Source organism: Chaetura pelagica, unplaced genomic scaffold, assembly GCF_000747805.2.
Source record: "Chaetura pelagica isolate M959 unplaced genomic scaffold, ChaPel_1.0 scaffold24, whole genome shotgun sequence".
NCBI classification, from domain to species: domain Eukaryota; kingdom Metazoa; phylum Chordata; class Aves; order Apodiformes; family Apodidae; genus Chaetura; species Chaetura pelagica.
The window spans coordinates 1,707,994-1,729,009 of NW_009953077.1; the positions used below are offsets into that span (position 1 = coordinate 1,707,994).

General features: G+C 41.9%; 1 protein-coding gene across 7 annotated transcripts in view; it reads left to right on the forward strand.

Annotated features, from left to right (window-relative positions):
• Positions 1–21,016, forward strand: part of FOXP1 (forkhead box P1) — a 307,907-nt gene that overhangs the window by 223,573 nt on the left and 63,318 nt on the right. For 4 of the 7 annotated variants that reach the window (XM_009996886.1, XM_009996884.1, XM_009996887.1 and 1 more), the window contains 3 exons: positions 10,474–10,611; positions 11,689–11,778; positions 17,104–17,257. In XM_009996886.1, the coding sequence (XP_009995188.1) occupies positions 10,474–10,611; positions 11,689–11,778; positions 17,104–17,257 (382 nt within the window). Of the gene's footprint in view, positions 1–10,473; positions 10,666–11,688; positions 11,779–17,097; positions 17,258–17,505; positions 17,509–21,016 lie in introns of all 7 variants that reach the window. The other 3 variants (XM_009996883.1, XM_009996885.1, XM_009996888.1) reach the window with 3 other exon arrangements.

Genomic DNA, 21,016 nt, shown 5'->3' on the forward strand with positions numbered 1-21,016 from the left:
GTTTTGGGGAGGAGAGAGGAAGGAAAGAGAGTGCCCGGAGCCGGGTGTAAGACTTTGTCAGGTTTAAACGTCAGGGACTGCTGAATGGACTCGCCAGTCCGTTTACCGGGGGGGGACTCAAGTGAGCGAGCTTTGTTTTTGATGCTGCCCGGTGTTACGAACTCCAGTGCAATAAATGTAGCGGGATGTAAATGTAGCCGAGAGCAGCGTCAGCCCCGCGAGCCCGTTCCGGTGCGAACAGGAGTTTTCGAGGGTGCTGGGGAGGAGGGAACCCTTAGGAAGTGGGTGGTAAGTTTAGAGCAAAGTGCATATACACTCTTCCTCTTTGGAATTAACTCCTTCCAAGCCAGCTGGTCCTGCAAAACCCTGAGGGTTTCGACTTGTTCTTGTGCCGGGGGTGGGAAGAAGCCCCTCGAGAAGGCAGCGCGGTGGCCCCGGTGCCTGTGCCGGCGTTTTAGGCGCTACCGTTTTGTATTTTTAAATAAAAACAAGTTTGGTGGCAGGAAATGTGAATCATTCGGGGTGACTAAGATCTGTTTATGAAAACGGGCCGGTTGGGTTTACTCTAGCAAACAGCGTTGAATTGCAAGGGACAATAAATCGCTGAAGTTTACCTCTGATAAAAAGTGACTTACGCAGGCTAGTTTGCCTTTTTATAAATAAACTGAAACGTTAAAAGTCTTTCTCATTTGAATCAGAGCTAATTTTCATGCCTGATGCTCCCGGGCCCGATCCTGGGATGACTTGTGCCTGGCTATAGCTGTAATGATTCTCCCTGAAGCAGTCAGAACTCTGCCTGCTACATCAGCAGTTGCTGGATCGGGCCCTTCACAACGATGTTTACTGTGCAAAGCTTCCAGGCGTCTTGCAGGTCTTTACATTAAGTTAAAATTTGCATTTTCTTCTCTTTAAAAGTCACGGCTCAAATTTGTGTTTGCACAGGAGTAGGTCACTAGAGTGTGCTTCTGGCTGGTTAAGGAATGGCTTTTGTTGATTTTGTGTTTATTGCAGTAGCAGCCCAGGAAGTCTCTAAAAGCAGGCACTCTCCTCTCCTCACAGCCAGGGGCAAATCTGCTGTCAGGGGTCTTCCAGTGATCTCCTGTGACTACTTCCAAAAACTCTCATTGATCAGGCTGCAGAGATGAAGCCCAAATCCTGCCTGAACCAGAGTAGCTGCTTTGGCCTAGACTGTGATAGAGCTGAACTGCAAACTGATTGGTCTGACACTTTATAATCAAAGTTGATTTATTGTTCATTAGTAGTGCATTAGCCCTTTCAGGCAAGACAGTTATTTGTGTAGTGGCCTGTCAAACAAAAGACCAGCTAGCACCTGTCATTCCTAAAGCAGGAGATAAGCAAGCAGATATTAAGATAATGCAAATAGAAAATACGCTGGAACGAGGTAAAGTTCTAGCAGTTTCCCTGTAAGAAATTCTGGTTTATTTAACGTGCTCACGTTTGGCATATAGAGGAATTGGACTGTTTGGGGTTTCCCCCACGCCAGGACCATCGGGAGGAGACCGCGTTAGGGATGAGCCGGGCGTGCGGCTTCCGAGCACTGCGGAGGTGAGGAGGCAGCTGGGGCAGATCAGGAGTTGGGAAAAGCCAGTTGCTAGTATGGAAGGTGTGAATGCTGTTTTGTGGCCTTAATTTTGTTTGATTTTGGTTTCAGTGTGAGAGCAAGACTGAGGCACTTTTAATGTTTTGTCCCTGACTCCTTCCTTCTCTTCCCAGTGGACAGATGTCATGAAACGATGCTCTTACTGGCAGGGGTTAATTATATGAAAACTTGATGACATCACAGCAGAGCTGTGAGAATGTCAAAATACATCTGCTGCCATATTCAGACATATTGCTCTCCCTCCTCTCCCCCTATATCGGCTCCCCTCCCCTTCTCAAAAGGGAATGATCTCATGACATAAAACAGAAAACAACACAAGTGTCAAAAGAAAACAAAATTAGCGAACTTTTGTCTGCCACCATAGAAACGAGGATTAACTTATGTTATTCCAGAGCATGGAATGGCGACTATCTGCATGAGGATATATAGTGTATTGTCTTCTGTGAATTTTCATTTGACAGGGATTTTGGAGGCTGTGATCTTAATTAAATCTCAACTGACTCAAATAATGCATCTAAAGGCATGCAGTGTTGCGTAACCTTGCTGAGTTGGTAAACCATAAATCATCAGAAAGCTTATGATAGGAAGGGCTGCTTTGAAATTTTTTTTTGTTTGCTACAGTTGTTGGGTTTTTTTGGTCTTGTTTGACATAACACTCCACCGTGCTGTACCACTGGGCCCTCCTATTTTTTAAAGCAATGTTATTTTTGCTTTAAAAAAAAAACCAACGGGAAATAAAAGGTAAGCTCTGAGACGTGCTCTGACCAGTCACTCAGCTGAGCTAAAGAGAAGCCATAAATATAATGGGATTGACGGGGAAGAAATGAAATCCCAGCACTGGTTTCCTGAGCATCTTGCTGCTGATAGGAAGGTGTGGGTGCCTCATGTTCTTCTACAGCTGAATGAGCCCTCTGCACATTTTAGGAGTGCAGCTCTTGGCCCCACGCTGAAATTTATGCTGGGGCATAAATAGTTACCAGACACCACTGTGGAGTCCTAACGTATCGCCCCTGGGTCTTACTGGGTGACAGATGGATTATGGCACTAATGGACAGTGGGCTTTGAGGGCTGTGCAAGTGGAGTTGATTCTAGTTGTATGTGAGGGAGTAAAGGGTTGCAACAGTTGTGTGTGTGGAGAAGGGTGAAGGGGCTTTTTAGGCGTTGGGAGTGATGTAGGGCAAGTCAGAGCAATTTCTCACGCAGCATTTTAAGCCGGCAGTGCTCAAGCACTGATGCTGCTTGAGAATCATATTGATTTATAATATCGAAGCCAAACAAATTACTATTTCAGTGTAAAATGCTTTGCCTTCTGTATTTGTGATTCATGCCCTGGGCAGCTGAAGGAAAGGTAAGGGCAGAAGGATTTTTGCATTCAAAAGTTTAAGGAGTTGCAAAGCTTTTGTGCTTTCTTGCTCTTTATTTCTTAGTTGTTTTAGGGCTGCTGTAGACAAACCTATTCTAGAAGGACAGAATTTACTTAATGAAAATGTTTCCTGGTAGCAAGATAATTCACTGATGTTGTTTTCTCCCCTCTTTGCTAGGGAAAAGCGGTAGCAGGGGTAGTTTTATCAACACCTGCAGAACTAGATTGTGGGAAAGTCCTGACACCGAAAGCTAAATTTGTTATTGTTTGGTGAAAGGCTTGGCTGGTTTTAAGCAGTTTGTTTGTTTTGTTGAAAGCAGAACTGCATTACTGGAAACTACTTTGCTGTAGTTCAGTTAAAATGTCCTGTACTGTTTTGTTTTTAAAAGGTGCTTACTTGCTCAGCTTCACTTTCCAGTTACAAGGAGAGGGGAAAAAAATACATCATGCACTCATCTGCAGATCTAAAGTGGCTTTGTAGAGATGGGGAGAGAGACAGCACTGGCAAATATCTCTTTCCCAGCCTATCTTTTTTCTTTTTTTCCTTTTTTTTTTTCTTTTTTTCTTTTTTTTTTTCTTTTTTTCTTTTTTTTTTTCTTTTTTTCTTTTTTTTTTTCTTTTTTTCTTTTTTTTTTTCTTTTTTTCTTTTTTTTTTTCTTTTTTTCTTTTTTTTTTTCTTTTTTTCTCTTTTTTTTTTTTTTTAACCTTCCCAGCACAGTTTCCTCTGCTGGCAGGAATGGTCTGTAGTGTAAACTGAAGTTGAATGGATGGAATGGAAAACCCAGACTGAATGTTGAACACATAGTGGCATTGCTAATTGTTCTGTGCACTAGTTTTGGACTGATTTCCTTCATTGATTAGGTAAGATGCTCTATTTTTTTGGGAGGGACAACACCCCCTCATCCCCAAACTGACAATGAGTTTTAATTTTTAAACTCTATCTTGCCCTTAAATCTGAAACATCATTGTTCAAATAACTGAGAACAAGGTAAACCAACAACATCAAAAAGGTCGGCTTCTGTGATTTCTCAAGGGCTTGTTATTTTGTACTTTCCAATTCTATTTGATGTCTTGACAAAACAAGATGACACAAGGGAGAATACATTAAATTTTGATTTTCATCTAACCTGTTACAGTAGTGGCAGCTTAATTTCTTTTACTTTTTACCAAAGCCGGCTTTTTGCACAATTACTCTAATTGCCACGCCACTTTACGAGAAGGTTCCTTTACGGGTTTCCCATTTGCCTTGATTTTGCAAGGCATTTTTTTGAAGGTGCTTTGACCTTTAACACGGCGAGCCTGCTGGTTGGAGTGTGTCTTCATTAGAAGTAAATCAGTGAATGGCAAGATTGTCAAAGAAGCAACTGATGTTTTCTCATTAGAATCTAATTTGCACCGTTGTGCTTAGCTGTGATGTTCAGCTGTAGGTGTCTGCCATAGGTGTGAAAAACTGCACATATTAAGCAAATAAAGTTTACAGCTGTTACAAAGGCTACAGATACAACCCGGAGTGGCAAAGCCGAACAGTGTTGAAGCAGAGCCCAGTTTTGTTTGGGAAATAAACAGCCTGATTTAACCAGGTGAATATTTTTCAAGAGCTCACTAATTTTTTCAGCTGGCCAGGACAGTCTATGGCTTCTCATATCCCCCAAGTCTGCAGAGCAGGCAGCGACGTGTCCAACTCAGGCAGGAGAAAATACTGAGGGAGTGGAGAGAGGGCTCATCCTTCCCTAGGAATCTCTGTCGGGAGTTGAGGTTCTACTTAAAAATCTGCCATAGGGAAGGAAAAAAAAAAAAAAAGCCCCTCTGCAGAACACTTCCTTTTTGCTCACATGAAATTCTAAACATGTTAAATGTTCCGGTTCAATCACAGTCTTTTATTATTTAATTAAGCTCTCCTTAATGTATTAATGAATTAATACACAAATGTAAGGAGTCTGACATGATGATCATTCTCAGCATATTAAGGGTGTTTGGGAGAGAGAGGGTTTCAAGGGGTTTTCAAGGGCTTTAAGGGTATTTTGGATGTTTCTAAGCAGGATTGCTTTTGGTTTATTTGAGGCTTTTTTGGCAGAATATGTTGATCTAACATTTCCTTTCCTAAACTCCGGAAAAAATCCAGATTTTTAAAAATTATTTTTAAACTGAACCATTATAAAATATCAACACTGTTTGGAGCCATGTACAGCAGGTTATAATTTTTCCTTTCATGCTGGAGCGGGAAACAAAAAGGATAACTTTTTAAAATGTGGAAAATTATGATGATAATCTCAAGGTTGAAATATCACTCCGCTTATTAAATGACTATTTGGTTGTGTGTTCTGTTTAGTCTCTATTTGACAAATGTAAGATGTAGAAAGGATTTAATTTATGTAAACTTTATATTTTTATGCAAATTATATGGGTATTTATTATAGCAGAAACAATTATCCTGGCACTTAGTGAGAAACCTGGTATGCATGAGAAGTGGTAGATAAGATCAGATGTTTCATTCTGTAAACAAATATGAAAATATTCCCGTTTTTCCTCAGCTAGATGGGAATACAGAAGACAGCAGACATTCTGACATGCCGGGGAATGTCAGCATAGCTCATCGTACTGCTTTCCGTGGGTCAGAGGGAGATCTTCCCTCCTGATAAAATATAATAAACAAAATTATAATAATAAAATGCTAATTTAATTTTAAAGAGGGTTCTTCCCCCCCTCCTTTTAATAGGGAGTCGTATTGTTACGGAGAGAACAGTTATGCTAATGACAGACTACTTAGCTGATTTTACATTAATATAATAAACATTACCTGTCTTAATGTGTTGTGCTGTATTATGGCAAAATAACTAAGTCTAAAAGTGAGATTCCACTTTGCATAATGAAACGGCGTCGCAGCTTCTGCGTGAATAATTGTAACAGCGGCAGTTTGGGGTGTTATTTCGGAGGATGAAATATTATGTTGGAAATGTTTTTGTCTCAGGATGGAAGCAGGTCCTGCCTTCAGCACTTCTTTTTTTGCTGGGCTCTGCTCTGGCTTGTGGCATAGTGCTTCTCCGTTCGCCAGTGTGTCAGTGGTTTATCTTCTCCTGTGGCATCAGCAAAGCTGCTTCGCATTGTTTCGGCTAAGGTTTCTTTACATTTCAAGTGTCTTGCACAGAATAGCTTTCTAATAAGACAGCTCAAATTGTTTGGGGATTTTTTTTTGCCTAGCTTTATCTGTCTTTGGTTGTAGCCCAGTGTTTTGAACTGTTCTCAGCTACTTGCTCTTTCTGTGTTCAGCTGTTTTGCTCTGTTTAACTTTTATCACAAAACCTTTAACTGAAGAATTGCTGTTTGGAAAAGCCAAGGTGCCTGGTATGAGGTCTTACTGAAATCAAGTTTGAACATACATCGCAGGAGAAAGGGATTTTCTGGCAGAGTTATTCTTTATGAATTAAGGAAATCCTCCCCATCTTTCATGCATGCCTGCTAACAGTTAACAGGACCACAACCGTATCCAACACTGGAGGCACGTTGTGTGAAAATGGCATTCTTTTTTTTTTTTCCCCTTCATACAAGATTAAACTACTTGAAATTATTTAGCTAGTATTTAATTATATTAATATCACTGAAAATGGGGGAATGGAGGTGATTAAATAGGACTAAATCATTTTCATCCCCGTGACCCTTGTCTGGGTTGTGTGGAGGAGTGACAAATGCATCTCTGCTGTAACTCCGGTGTGAAATTAGAGGTGAACTTGGCCCGAGTTTGTGAAGTTTTCTTTGGTCAGTCTCACTGGAATAGGGGCTGTTTGCAGAGCTTGAAACTGGGGGGTGGTGGAGGGAATGGAGGGGCTTTGGAGGTTGTGGAGAAGGAGCAGGCAAAACCCTGGGAGAAGTACTGTCTGAAAACAATGTGAGTATTAAAGACATTTTTTGCCGTTGATGGTATTAGCATGTCAGCAGGTCTATACTAGTACAGCTCTGAAAGCCAAATTGCAGCTGTATTTTTACCTTTGTTGCCAGGTTTACATGCAGCTGGGTATCTGCCACACCCTATTGTTATCAGTCAACAATACCAAAAGTAGTTCGTTAATCATATCAATAACAACAATCGTGTTTCATGTGGAAAACAGAAATAAACAACTTTAAAACAAGGGAAGATTGATTTCTGCTCTGCATGCTAACTTAGCATTCTTTAAATATATCTGCCAGCAGTTTAATTTGAACTTCAACTCCCTGAAGGCAGTAAGACAGAATTATTTTAGTTCTTCATAAACTGCCTTCTGTGATTCATTGTTAACTCATAAAACACACTCATTTTCATGTACTTAAACAGTTAAGCCATTTTTAAAGTTGGTTTGTAATTTTTTTTTTGGCAACACATTTAAGTTGACATCTGAGAGATAGAAATCTAAAATGAATTTACAGCCCTCAGTTTAGTTTACTATCTTACAAAATATCAGAAATAAATATTTTTTATCTAACGTAATGTAAAGTATATTGCATAGTATCTAAAATAAAGTTTAGTTTTGACTGAATACACTCAAAAAGGGACCCATAAATATTAGAGAACTGTAGTTAAGAACTTACATGACTGTTTTAAATACTATTGATTTAAACCACTGGCTAGATTTTATGAATCAAAGTGTAATTTCCAAGCTTTGGCTATATTTCTCATCGCTAAAGCACTCTCTCTTGTGTGCCTTTAGCAGCTTTCCAGACATTCAACACAGGATTAAATGATAGTAGTTACAATGATCAATAGGTTAAGACCGGTACAATCACTCTTACCGCTAATGACCTCGGTAGTAATGGGTAATAAAGTGTGGGCTATAATAGCCTATTGCTGGTGCTGCATGCCCTTTGATTCCCAGTATTACCAGGGACTAGCTACATGAAAAAGTTGGACGTTGGGAGTTAAGAGAGTGGATATATAGGCCATCATTCTTAACTATTTAAAGTCCTCAAACTGTACCTGTGCCCAGCTTGTCCAGGGCATGTGTGTAATTTTTCACATGCTAGTTTCTAGTTTATTTGAATCTGTTTGTAAAAGGCTTCTGTAAGTTGCTTTCATGATAAGCTGAAGCCCAGACTTTGGCTAAAGGTGGCTGTGGACCATGTTTATAAATGGAAGGGAGGCACAGATGTGGTGTGAAAACACGGTTTCAGATGGTAAAATCAGGTTAAATGGATTAACACAAACTTGTTCTCCTCAGTGTGCCTTGTGTGTGTATAAAATGTAGTTGGTTTTTTTTTCCTTGCTGGCTAAGTGCTTCTGTTCCAGCAACTAGTGTGCAGCTAGGAGATTGCTCACCAGAAGGTACATGGCCAGTTTTCAAAGGTAGGGCCAAATCCTTAGATTTATCCCAAGATAAACACGCAAAAAGCCATGGAAGTGAATGGGAGTTGTCTCTGCGTAGCTGCCGGCAGAATGCGGCCCTTCGTATTAATCACCAATGTGTAGGGTTTGCAGCACCCCACCCTATTCCTGTCTGTAGCCCTGCTTGTCGTCATAAATCTGGCTGAAGAGTATTTGTGTTGTCTATCTTCCAAGAAGGGCACAGAAAACATACTTAAACATGCTTCCTCTTCTGTTTGCTGAGTCCAACTTCAATGAAAGGGAGGACAAACCCCAGGGTAAAGTAAACTTCTCTGGGGATGAGAATAATGAAGGTGAGTCATGTTTTGGGGTGAAGATAGTGATGGCAGTATTTAATGAAATAATTTTCTACTCCCAGAAAAGTTTTTAAAAGGCTATGGATTAAGATATTCTGAATTAATGGGATACCCATCCTGATGACTCAGTGCCCTCTGAGCTGGTCCTGCGTGGCCAGGCAGTGGCACGGTGCGGTGGCCGTCTGGTGGCTTTCACATAGGCATGGACAAGGCCTTTGACCCATGATTAAATTCCCTTTGCCTGTGTTCACACCTGCCTGGACCGCAGTAGGGTAGGAAGGTGCTGTGCCACAGGGAATGCTCAGGGGACCTGGCTGTGCTTACATTAGTGGGATGTCGGAGGCGCATGAGCCTTTGCTAGGCTTTGCTTAGGCCGGTGTTTTCAAGGTAGTGTCTGACCCTGGCACACGACATGTACACAACAACACAGGGAGAGCTGCAGTGTACATGCATCTGACCTTCAGGAACCATTTTTAGTTCATCAAAATTAGTGATGCTGAGAAATCAGGACATCAGTGCATAATGACTGTGAAATTAGGAATGAGAGCTTGCTATGCAAATGACAGGACAAATCATGTGAAAAAGTGAAGATAAACTGCATATTAAGACATTATGTTACATAAAATTAATACTGCATTGCTCTCTTGCTTACTACTACACAGGAAGATTTTTTTTCCAGCTCCTTTATCTTCTGATCAGCTATTGTCTGCTGATTTTTTTAAAAGTGGTGCATAGAAAAAGTGCTGAACATATCATTACCTTTTATTGTAATACATGAGATGACAGGAGATCCTTTTTAGCAAAGTATATCCTTTACTGCTTTTAGTTTTGTGCTGTCACATATTTGATTTGAAACTATAGAAAAGTAAGATGCATAAATATTACTGTTAAAACTCATAAGGGTTTTGTCTTTTCTTCTATTGTTTTGTAGGTTTTTTCCTTCTTTGGGGTGGAGGGTAGAGGGGTGGGTTTCTAGGGAAATAGTCTTCTTGCATTACTAGGACTGACAAAATGGTTCTCATGTAGTCTGCAAATTAAACACAAGTGCAGTGATTATTTTGAATAGCTAAATTACATTCTAGAAAGCTTGCAGAATTCATAGCATTGTCATTAGGTATCCGCTTGAATACAATTTGTGTAACCTTGGCCAAGACAGCCTGTCATTTTAATGTCAGTGTTTTATCTGAACAAGACATCATCCTTTCAGATACAGTGTACAGGTTCCTTGCAAAGATGCCCGTGCAGAAACGTGTTAACAGTTGCAAATATGAAATGCTATCAAGTTCATCACTGTAGCTGTTTGTCACTGAAATGTCATGGAAAGCGGCTTTTAATGGTATCTCACATAATATGAAAGAATTGAAGACATCTGTATGCTGGGTGAATATGGAATGGTAAAGACATCGTGGTAGGGCCTTTCTGTTAAAATTGCATAGGAGCCTAGTGCTGTTATTCACATCACTGAGCCTTCCTTCAATTTTCTTAAAAACCTGTTGTAATACTGTCTAGATCCCATCAGCATGGGATACTTCACTGCTGGATTCCTGTAGGGAAGGGCTTTCTGGGAGGGAGGGGACCTAGTTGATTTTTTCCTGTAAAAATAAATCTTTACAGGGTGTACCATGGTGCTTGCTTTAAGAATTCTTATCACAATAATGTTTTGCAAAAGGGAAATTTAGTTGCCAGGAAAACATGGTCAGTACCTGTGTGCCTGCTGTGGGAGGCTCTGAGGACTCGTTGCCTTGGGCACCCTGGGCGCCCGGCACGGGATGGAGCTTGGGCAGCATGGAGGAGCTGTGGTGGTGTGCTCTGACCCCCTCTTTGTTCTCCTCTCGCCCTCCAGGTTCCAGTGTCGGTGGCTATGATGACACCTCAAGTGATCACTCCCCAGCAAATGCAGCAGATCCTCCAGCAACAAGTGCTAACTCCCCAGCAACTCCAAGTCCTGCTCCAACAGCAGCAGGCACTCATGCTTCAACAGGTAATTGTTTCCTTAACAGCTGCTCAGGTGGCACCTGTATATAGATACCAGAGGGCTTCACCTCCCAAAATGTTCATGAAGAAGCTCCCCACATCTCAGCTCTGAACCTTGGAGCAGTTGTGCTCTGAGATGAGAACTGGCTGCTCTTTTGGTTTTCATTCTAGAAATAGCTACTGGAAACAAAACTAGAGAGCAATGCTAGGAGTGTTTCCAAGATCAGCTAAATAATACAGATGCATATTTAAGTGTCAGGACTTCGACAGATGTCCCTGTTGGTTTTGCCTGCATCCCCCAGAAAGTGTCACGTGCCCAGACTAATTGGAATAAACAGGGGAGTAGGGTGATACTTCCCATTTTAGACCTTTTTATGTCCATCTGGAACCATAAAGGACTACAGAAACGGTGGCAATAGAAGTGAAGAGATTTGTAAGCTGATTTCAGCCCATATAGGCTCTGCAGTGTGTCTGTGTTTCTCACAGCCCTGGTCCTTTCTCAGCTGCAGGTTGGCCACCAGCAAGCCCCAAGCCTCCCTTATCCTGGGGTGTGGCACAGTGGGGGCTCACAAATCCACCCCAGCCCAGGACCTTGCATGCTTCCTCCTGGCTGCCCTGCTCCCTCCTGCCTGCACCAAGTGCTGCCTGCACAGCACACAGCTGGGGAGCAGGGAGAAGGAGAGTGTGGCCCGGGATGTCCATGCACGTATTGAACAACACTTAATACAGTCAAACCCTATCATTTAGAAAGCATGTGTGTTTCACAACAGAGATTCGCCAGGCTCTCTCAGCAAGGGCATTTTGGCTTTGTTGTTACAATCAAAGGTCATTCCTTGCCTTATTTTAATTAGTTTGTGTAGAAAATGGTATGTTTTTCATCAGTTCATTTTGGAGATTACTTTTCAAACGATAATGCCAAGAATAGTCAGTGTGCACTGAATTTATTGTCGAGTTTCAAACTAAAGGTCAGACCATTACAGATAAAAGGATGCTATTTTTCAAATCACAGTTTGTGTATTACACCAAAAGGGACACTGAATTGGCTCTCCACTTCGTTACTTACCATCTTTTCTCTTCTTTGTAGCAGCAGCTTCAAGAGTTTTATAAGAAACAACAGGAACAGTTGCAGCTTCAACTTTTACAGCAACAACATGCTGGAAAACAGCCTAAAGAGGTACAGACAATACCCATTTTACTTTCAAACCACAGATCCCCGGGGACTGTCTAGTGGCTATTAAACTGTCATTCATCTTATAAATGATTGCACAACTGAGCTGACTCTATCGGGTCTCAGCTTTCAATTTAGAGTTATTGTCCTGTTTTCGCCTGTATTTTCCTGTGCTTTCCATTTGCTTGCTGCCACATATTTTATTGCAGGGGACCATGCCTTGATGTTCGGTATGAGTGCTGGAGCAAGCATTGAGACTTGTATCTTGGGAGAGTGCTTTTGGAAGTTAGTTATGTTGTAAAGGGGAGGGGGCAAGACAGCAGGCCCAGATAACAGCGCTGCCCTGTCTAAACGCTGCAAAACGCTGAGAGACGTTGAGTTTCCAACCGGAGAGGTTCTGGTTGCACGTTCCTCACAGGAGGGACTGCACTGGAGCAGCATTGGTGGTGACACCAAGAAGTGAGGTCTGAGATGAAGAGCTAGTGTGGGAATGCTGCCTGTTGCCAGTGTGGTGGCAGGATGCTCTGATGCCACTGTGATCCATGGCAGGAGTGGGAAAGGCCAGGGTGGTTTCTGCCCATCCTTTAAATACACTTTCCTTTCAAAAATACCTGTCATGTCCTAAACTTTGTTTGTTAGTTTTTGGTGTGCTTAAATTAAATTTTGCTGGACTTAGGTTTATTTTTAAGGCATCAAGTTCAGCCCTCTAGTCACAAGGAGTTTGAGACTTTCGTGTTTAATCTGTCATCAGTGCTGGCTTGGGTAGATCCTAGAAAGCTGCCTCTTGGCACAAGACGCTGTGTGATGTCCTGCAATAGTGGCAGCTCTTGTGCCACTTAGCAAGTGGTGCTGCTTGAAGTATGCACCAGTTCCCCCGCTTCCCCGAAAATTCGGTAAACCGTGCCACCTGTGCCAAGTTTCAACCCAGAGTGAATTTTTCCAGCTGAGTTATAAACCCCTGAAAATAGGGGGGTTTATAATGGAAACGCTGACACAACCTTAACCATAGCACGCTTACGGGCGCCACTATAATAAAAAGGGAACAGATTAAAAAGTGTCTAAAATGTAAATCTAAAGGACTAACAGTAATTAAAATGGAAATGGCACAGGGAGGGAAGGCATGTAATTGTGAGATATCACTGTGCAGAATGCTCTCAGCTTTGTTTTGCTGGCTGTTTTTCTAATTCAGTAGGGCTTACTCATCAGTGGCAGTTCAATGCGCGTTAATGACTCTGGGATGCAGGCATCACTCTGGACAAAGAAATGATTATTGTGCGGTCAAAAGAAGTTCAAAGACAAGAAGGGAATTTCAGTTTTTTCCTTAGAGATCCACATTCAAGAGCATATAAATTAAGCCAAATGTTAAAAACCACAGTCTGAAAGCTGACTTCAAAGTCACAACTCTCTAATTAATGAACTGCGAGCTTCAGTTTGGACAAGTCGTGGTTTGATGCGCCCATAAATCAACATGACAGGTCTGTTTCACAGTCTCAGACAGCGCTTGTCATTGAGTCACATCAGATGTAAACACAGCAGAAAAAAGAGGGAATATGAAGGAGGTGCAATTGATCAACAGAATTGGTAAAAACCCACTTTTGAAACGCATTATGCATGATCACAGGAAATGGCGATAGCCTCAAGAGGCTTTCTCCTTCTGCTGTTGCTTTTTTGAATCAGATTTCTAACAGCCTTCAAAAGGGAGAATAAGAATTATGGAGCTTCTCCCCTGTGGCTGGCAGGCAATAACCCCCTGTTGTTATTTTGTGCTTCTTTCTTTTCAAAGGCGTCAAAATTTAGTTTTTTAAAGATCTTTAACTCTATATTTGAAGACAAACAATAAAGGGCTGCCACTGTCATTCTTATCAGTTACCAGGGATTGTATTTTTTCTTTCTGTTGCCACTTCTTATTAACCTCTTATTTGGTCTATTAGACATAGTTTTGAATGCAAGCCTGCATGCTGGGAGAACATGAAAGTTCAGATGAGCTCAGAGGGCAGATAAAGAAATTTGAAGGGGAAAGTTACACAGCAGAATGAACGATAAAAGTTAACTCTTCTAAATTGCTGTTGTCAGACAGAAGAGCATCTCAGACACAAAGATGAGGGCTTGGAGCTTAAAGAAAAAAATACTTTGTGTTAAAAAAGACGAGAAGGGAAGTTAGACAATGTGATGGCATTTCAATATCTAACAGACTGATTTACTGTGGTCACACTTCTGATATTACACTGTCGAAAGCAACAATAAGAAAGGGCTCTTCCCTGTTTCAAGAAGAACATTTTTAACACGAGAGCTGCAAAGAGAACAGGGGGCCCAAGGCTTAAGGTTTTTCAAGTGTTTTGGGGAGGGGGGCTGTTTTTGCTGATGGTTTTAGTAGAGGTCTGCTTCAGTGATGCATTTCATCCTGGAGGCTTGTTCAGTCCCATTTTCCCTGCCTTAAGGAGGTTATTCTTGCTACATTAGCATGCCAGTAGTGATCTTTTGCCTTCTTTTCTTTTTTCCCCTCCCTCTCATACTAAAACCTGCTGGGGGGTGACATGGGGAGCAGTGCTGTGGTGGGGGCCAGAGGCGGCCGTGCTAACGAGGGCTGAGTTTGTACCTTGGCAGATGGAACAAGTGTATTCGTGTACTGCGTCCCCCAAGTCATTTTGTTAGTGCCTTGGCCTATTGTGCCATCACGAAAGAAGAAAAACGCGATGACTCTCCCAAGCCCCTCTGGTGAAAGGGATCCGACCCCCAGGCAAGGTAACAGACCCCACTCATGTTTCTGGTGGGTTTTACTGGAGGGCTGCCTGGTGTAGCAGGGGCTGAGCGCTGCACAGTGCCCGGCAGCACGAGCAGGAAGCAGCAGGGTGAGGTCTCTGCCCCTGTCCCAGCACAGCCAGGTCTCCCGAGAGCAAAAGGGGCTTTGGAGCAGGGTCCCGCTGGGGACCGCGGCGCTGGCCAGACCTGCTTGTTTCCCAAACGGGGCCATTTGTCCTCTGGCAGTTGTGACAGTTTATGTTAGGCAGTAGGGAGTAACCTAAGAAAGGAAAACAGACCTTTGACAGAAGCTTTAGGGAGGGGATCAAAAATGCAAGTTTTATCAGGATATTTCAGCATTTTAACACTGACTACTGACCTGACAACAGGACTGCACTGAGACCTTTTTTGTATGCATTCAATTGTGAGAAGTAAACAAACTGCCTTGTATCCTGTGTTTGGTAACTGGGTGGGGAGCACAGTTTGGCAACGTGTCTTGCTTTTAAATTCTTTCTTGGACAATGGGCCTTGTATACTTTTATATCCTGGCTTTTCAAAGTAGAGAGTGTTCAAGAGCTTTTCTTAGGATAGCTGAGAAGACAACCAAACGGGCATCAGTCAATTTATATAAAGAAGGGTTTTTTAAAAAACCCAACATGCTAACTTTACACTCAGATTTTTATGTAGTTCCATTTCTTATATATACATAAAAATAAATATTAAGTGTGTATATATTTAGAAAAATAATATTTATGGAGGCAAACATGGCTTTAACTCTTAATATAAATGTTGCTGGGGCTTGCATTCATCTGGTGCTGTTGCAAATAGTTGCAACAACTGGATCTGTCTGAGCAAGCTGTTGCAAAGAAATGAAAACTCCAAGTTTCAGAATATCTAAACACCTATTTTTTTAACTGTATTCTCAAAGTCCTAGATTTTCTTTGGGAAAAAGATAAGTAAGATTCCTGTCAGCACAGTCACGGGTGTGCTGTTGGTCGCAGTGTTCAGGTTGATGGGGCATGGTGGTAGAAGAAGGTGGGAGCCAAACCCCTGGCTGGTGTCCATGAGTCCCTGGTGGATTTTTTTTATTTTTTTTCCCTTGCTTGACAGCAGCAGGGAATGGGGCCAGTGATCCTCTGGCTCAGTGTCAAGGAAGGGCAGCAAAAAGCTTGGGATCTGGCTGGGATTTGTTTGTGAAAGTCTGTAGTTTTGCAAGAGTTAATATTCTTTCCGTAATTGTTAGCCATAATGTGTATAAGACCTCCACCTTGATATGATTCCTAGCAGATTAGGGATATTAGATAATTTCCTTCTATTTATTGTACTACTGCACTGTATTATCTTTCTATCACTCAGATAATTACTAAGGAAATCTACATTAATTTTTTTTGGCTAGCACAAGGAACTGCTAAACACTGGCATGATGTATTGATGTTTTACACAACAAAAGTTTTCCTCCTGTCATTGTACAATAAATAAAAAGATATTTATCAAAATGCAAAGCCTTTCATGGATTTTAAAGAACAAAGCAAATAAAATACAAGATGAGCATGGAAGCAAATCCTGGAGGCTTCCTTAACTGAACAAAATTAAGGACGCTGAAGCCTGGAGTACTGTACACATTAAGCACTCACATTCAAGTAAGATGTTGTTTGCTAAATTATGAATGTGTGTAATTAAAATCTAGTGGCTGTTTCTATGAAAGATTTACAATGTTATTTCATCGTTTGTCATGGCTAATTAACAATATTAGATGAAGTTTTTCTTCTTCAAAGGTCTGATTTTTTCTCATTTATTTATGTCAGAAGTGATAAACAGAGTAGTTAAAAGCTTCTCCGGGTACAGTAGTGAGAAAAGCAACATGTTCTTTTACACCTCAAAGGTTCAAGGTTTACATCCCTGTGGAGTAAAGCAACTCCATCTTCTTTCTAGTGAGAATAATTAAAAATTTCAAAGTGCAGAAGTAGCAGCCTTAAATACAGCACAGAATAATTCTGAACATAACAAAGTATTGTGGGGCTTGATGGATGAATAAGAGAGAGTAAGTAAAAAAGACCATAATTAAACCAGTCGTATTGCCTTAATAGTTGAGACAACCCTTGTGTGAGCAAACGGAGCAGACTGCAGGGTTGTTTTGTGCTACCATCTAAGTGTGGTGTGATTGTGTCGTGCCATTCTCACACTGTACGAGTTCTTTACCTCGAAGTTATTACCCAGGATTCTTAACAGCTACCAGCAGCCTCTACCCACTGCTGAAATGCAGTGACTTCTGGGGTAAAACAGGAGCACACAGATCAGGGTGAGGTGGAACCGTGGACCAAGAAACTCTGTGTGCATTTTTAATTTGGTTGACAGGAAGGATTTAGGTAGGAGGAACGTAAATATAGGTAGGAGGTGGGAATCAACTGCAGCCCTGGGGTTATCTCTAGCACCTAGGTGTGCCTTGGGCTCACTAGTTTGCCTTGATACCAGGTGACTGCGAGCAGAAGCTGAAATGTGTTGAGACCAGGAGCCCTGTAAATCCCCTGTTAATGCTTTGCTCTGTGTTGACAAACGTGCATTCTGATTTTCTTTTCTCTTTTCCAGCCCCAGCAACAGCAGGTGGCTACGCAGCAGCTGGCCTTTCAGCAGCAACTCTTACAGATGCAGCAGTTGCAGCAGCAGCACCTCCTGTCTTTGCAGCGTCAGGGGCTGCTAACAATCCAGCCTGGCCAGCCGACTCTGCCTTTGCAGCCCCTTGCACAAGGTAGGTGAGGGCGTGGGAGCTGCCGGTGCCTGGCAGAGCAGTAGCAAACACACACACACAGGGTTGTCGCTCGGTGAGAGAGCGAGAGATCTCGTAGGCTCATAAAATAATAAGCACAGAAGAATCCTGACAGGCAGGGTGGGAATTAGGAAGGTATTTTTTGAGAAGGGCAGCACTGAAGTCGTGGACTGCTCTGGCTAGTGGGAGGTGAGCAGTTTGGGGTTTGGATTCCATTTGCAAAGCTGCAGCCGGTCTGACGGACTCGGAGCTGCTGGTCGTACTAATCTGAGCTTGAACTCCTTCACAGGAGCTGTCTTAATCGATTCTTGGTGCTGAGTTCATGGCTGAGGGTAGTGCTAGAGCAGCTTTTCCTTTCTTAAATGTGGTATTTGGACCCTTTCTGGTTCCAGCCCAGCAAGGAGCTGAGTACAGAGGAGCTCTGATCCATTTGCTGTAGAAATGTGATTGCCCTTTGCTGCAGCTGAGAGAGAGAAGTGACAGTGTCTCCTCTCCCAGCCTGTTTACTCGGCCTTCAGTACACTGCTCTGTGCATCATGGCTTCATTCCTCCCTCCATGCTGAGACAAATTGCGATTAACTCTGTTTAATTTTAATGGTGTTATTGACAATTAGATCCTCCTATATCTTCATGCCCTCCTGCGCTCTGCAAGAAGTTACTGCTTTGATGGAATCTCTGCTTGTATTTTATTTTTTAAGATATTGATACATTTAAAGCAGTAACTACTTAAATCACAATACTTTTGAAACTGATGGTAGCATGGGGTTTTTATTCTTTGTTTTGTTTTTTTTTTTTATTTTAAACTGGGTATGTCTGGAAGTCTTCAGACTTTTGAACAGACTTGCTCGAGCATTAGCTCCTGTAAGGCAGATTGTTCCAAGTTGGCATGACTCAATAAAGACCAGGTCTTTCAACCATGGTGCTAGAATTCTGAATAATCATACCTTTTCCCTCCCTTGCCCCATAGTAAATTTAAACATCCACCTCAACAACTTGAGTCAGCTCAGGTTGAATGATTTGGACTCTTCAGAGTAGCCTTAGGGCTGCTACTAGTTGCTTTCAGCTCTCGTCAGTTAAATTAGGGCAGACTGGACAAAATTGCTTTTGGTCGTCACCCTCCTATTTTGTGTGTAGCTACAAAAGGAGAGCAACACAAGTGCTAACTTATATGGATAAAGAGAGACAAAACTGGGGAGTGGAGTCTGCTTTGCTGTGAGGCTTACAAAGGTATTTGAGCTCCTAACTCCTGTCTTGAGAGGCTTAGTTTTTGGGGACTTGACATCTCCTTCTGCTAGGCTCAGTTTAGCTTTCCAGCATCCCAGAGCTGGACACCTGGTCTGAACTGGTTCAGTGTGTGAGTTGGAGACTGATGAGCAGTGAGGTTGTGCCTGTCTGGGAGCTGCAGGATCAGGCCTGGGGTGGTACTGGTCAGGCACCATCGACAAGGGGTGTGATGGAGAGAAGGCATGAAATGAAAATGAGTCCAGGAAAAAGGGCATGTAAACAAAATGCCATTTATACTTGCAGAACACTGTAGTGTGTTAATCACGCTTCAGATTTATTGTTGGAAGCATCCCAGGCTGTTCCCACACACCCACTGGACTCAAGCTTCAACCTTTCTAATTTTTCCCACAGCTTCTATACTATTAAGTTGGCTCGGGAAGGTTCATTGTATAGTCCATCAGTTAAGCTGTCCAAAGGAGGGCAATTGGGCAGTGACAAGACACGCTCATGTGTAATGTGAAAGAAATGAATGTGGTGATGCATGAAGTGTAATCTGTGCGGTAACACATCGGAGACACCAGTAGGTAATTCAGCCCTCGTGGCATTGATTGATATGGTTAGCAGGGTAGTGTAACTATTAGTCCTCGTGAAGGAGTGTATTTAAAACCTGAGAGGTGCCGACTTGCCCGCTGGAGACGACACAAACATGAGCAGAAAGGGCTGGTCCTTGCAGGGAAATGAGCTGTGAGTGCTGGGGGCAGCTGGAGCCGGGGGCTCGGCGGGAGGAGAGAGTAGGAATTGAGGCAGGTTGCAGTACAGCACCACATTTTATTCTTTTTTATCAGAGAGACGATGGCTTAAAACTGATGTCATTATGAGGTTTAAATCAACTTTCTGCTTGCTTGAACATGGTCACCTGGGTATGAAGGTACAAGGACACAAAGAGGTTGAGCAACTCTGTTTGTCTTTGAGCCGGTGATACCTGGGGTTGGGAAATTGAGTTCCGTGAGCAGTAATCTGTCAACTGTCCCCACAACATACATTTTTTAAACCTGTGCCTACATTTTCTTTCATAATGAAGAGGACTAGTTGTCCTGAAAAATGCAATGAAGTGCCAGGGCTATAGTTTAAAATAATTGGTAATGGACACTTCTTATTTAAAAAAAAAATTACATCTATCAGGCCCTTTTGTTTTCAGAACATTTTGCAAGACTGAGACAAATAATATAAATGTGCATATAAAAAAAAAAATAAAATCATCTCTCTAGTAGCTATGAATTCAGTTAAAAGCATTTTGCTTTTATTCTTAAGTATCTGTAATAGTAATAAATGTTTCAAAGAAGAGAATGCTACTTTGTAAATTATGTTTTTGTTAGGTTTTTAGAACTAATACATTGTTTAAAGCTGCATTTTAGTTTCATTTTAGTTTTTAGTGCTTGCCTTTTGTCTTACACAAAATAGCACATCCTTTACTGTTATATTTGTGTAATTTTCACTGCTTTTTATTTAGACACGTCTATAATCTGGGTTTTACATCTGTACATAGTAGCAATTTAAAAGTAAACCACATTTCAGCAGCGTTCTGAGCTGCGAGAGCTGGATCTTTAGTATCTGCAAAATGAAACTGCAAATCACACTTCAGATCACCAGTGAGTGAAAATAATAGGACTGAGACATCTGGGTGCCTGATTGCTCCTGGAGATTTGGCAGTTTCAGGTCTAAATCCTGTTCCCAGTTCGTAGGAAGTCGCAGCACCGGCAGCAGCGATCTCGGGTAATTGCAGCGCAGTTCTGGGAATCTTGACTGAAAATTTAGCTCTCACTCTTAAAATGAAACTCTTAAATGGCAAATTATATAATTTATTGCCAGTGTTCGTGGATCTATTTGACTTGCTTTTACCATTTGTTCTATTATTTTATTTAACCATTTGGCTGGATGAGTAATGAGCATACCTTTCAGCTGCCCAGTTTGACAGGCTGGTTAGCAGTTCTCTCCAGAATTATTCTAAAAGAGCTAAATTTGGGAAGAAGGAGGAAGGTTTTGGTTTTTTCAAGTTCTATTTTATTAATCAAGTGATGTCAGTGATGTGGTCATTTTTAAGCAATGGGTTGTGTGCAGCTGTGTGTGACATCACAGCTAACTATTTAATTTAATGTCACCCAGCCTGAAATCCTCCTGATTATCTCTCAACATTTTTTCCCCCACGCAACTGGTTTTTTTTCATTTTTATTTTCAATATGCAGCATAGTTGTTAGTGCTAATATGGGCTACACTTGTCTAGGAAGTTGGACCAAACCCATTGACTTTTAGAGCATCTACAGTAAGATATAAATATGTATGTTTTAATGGCTGTAACACTTTCAAGCTTTTCCTTGGGATAAAGCATTAGTGGATCCAGAAGATGCTGGGAGGAGAGGGTAAAGGGAAAAAGGGGGACAAGGAGAGGACAGTGGGTGCTAGCCTGGCCCTTGATTAAAAACCTGCAGAAATCCAGCCTCAGGGGTGGGGGCGGGGGGG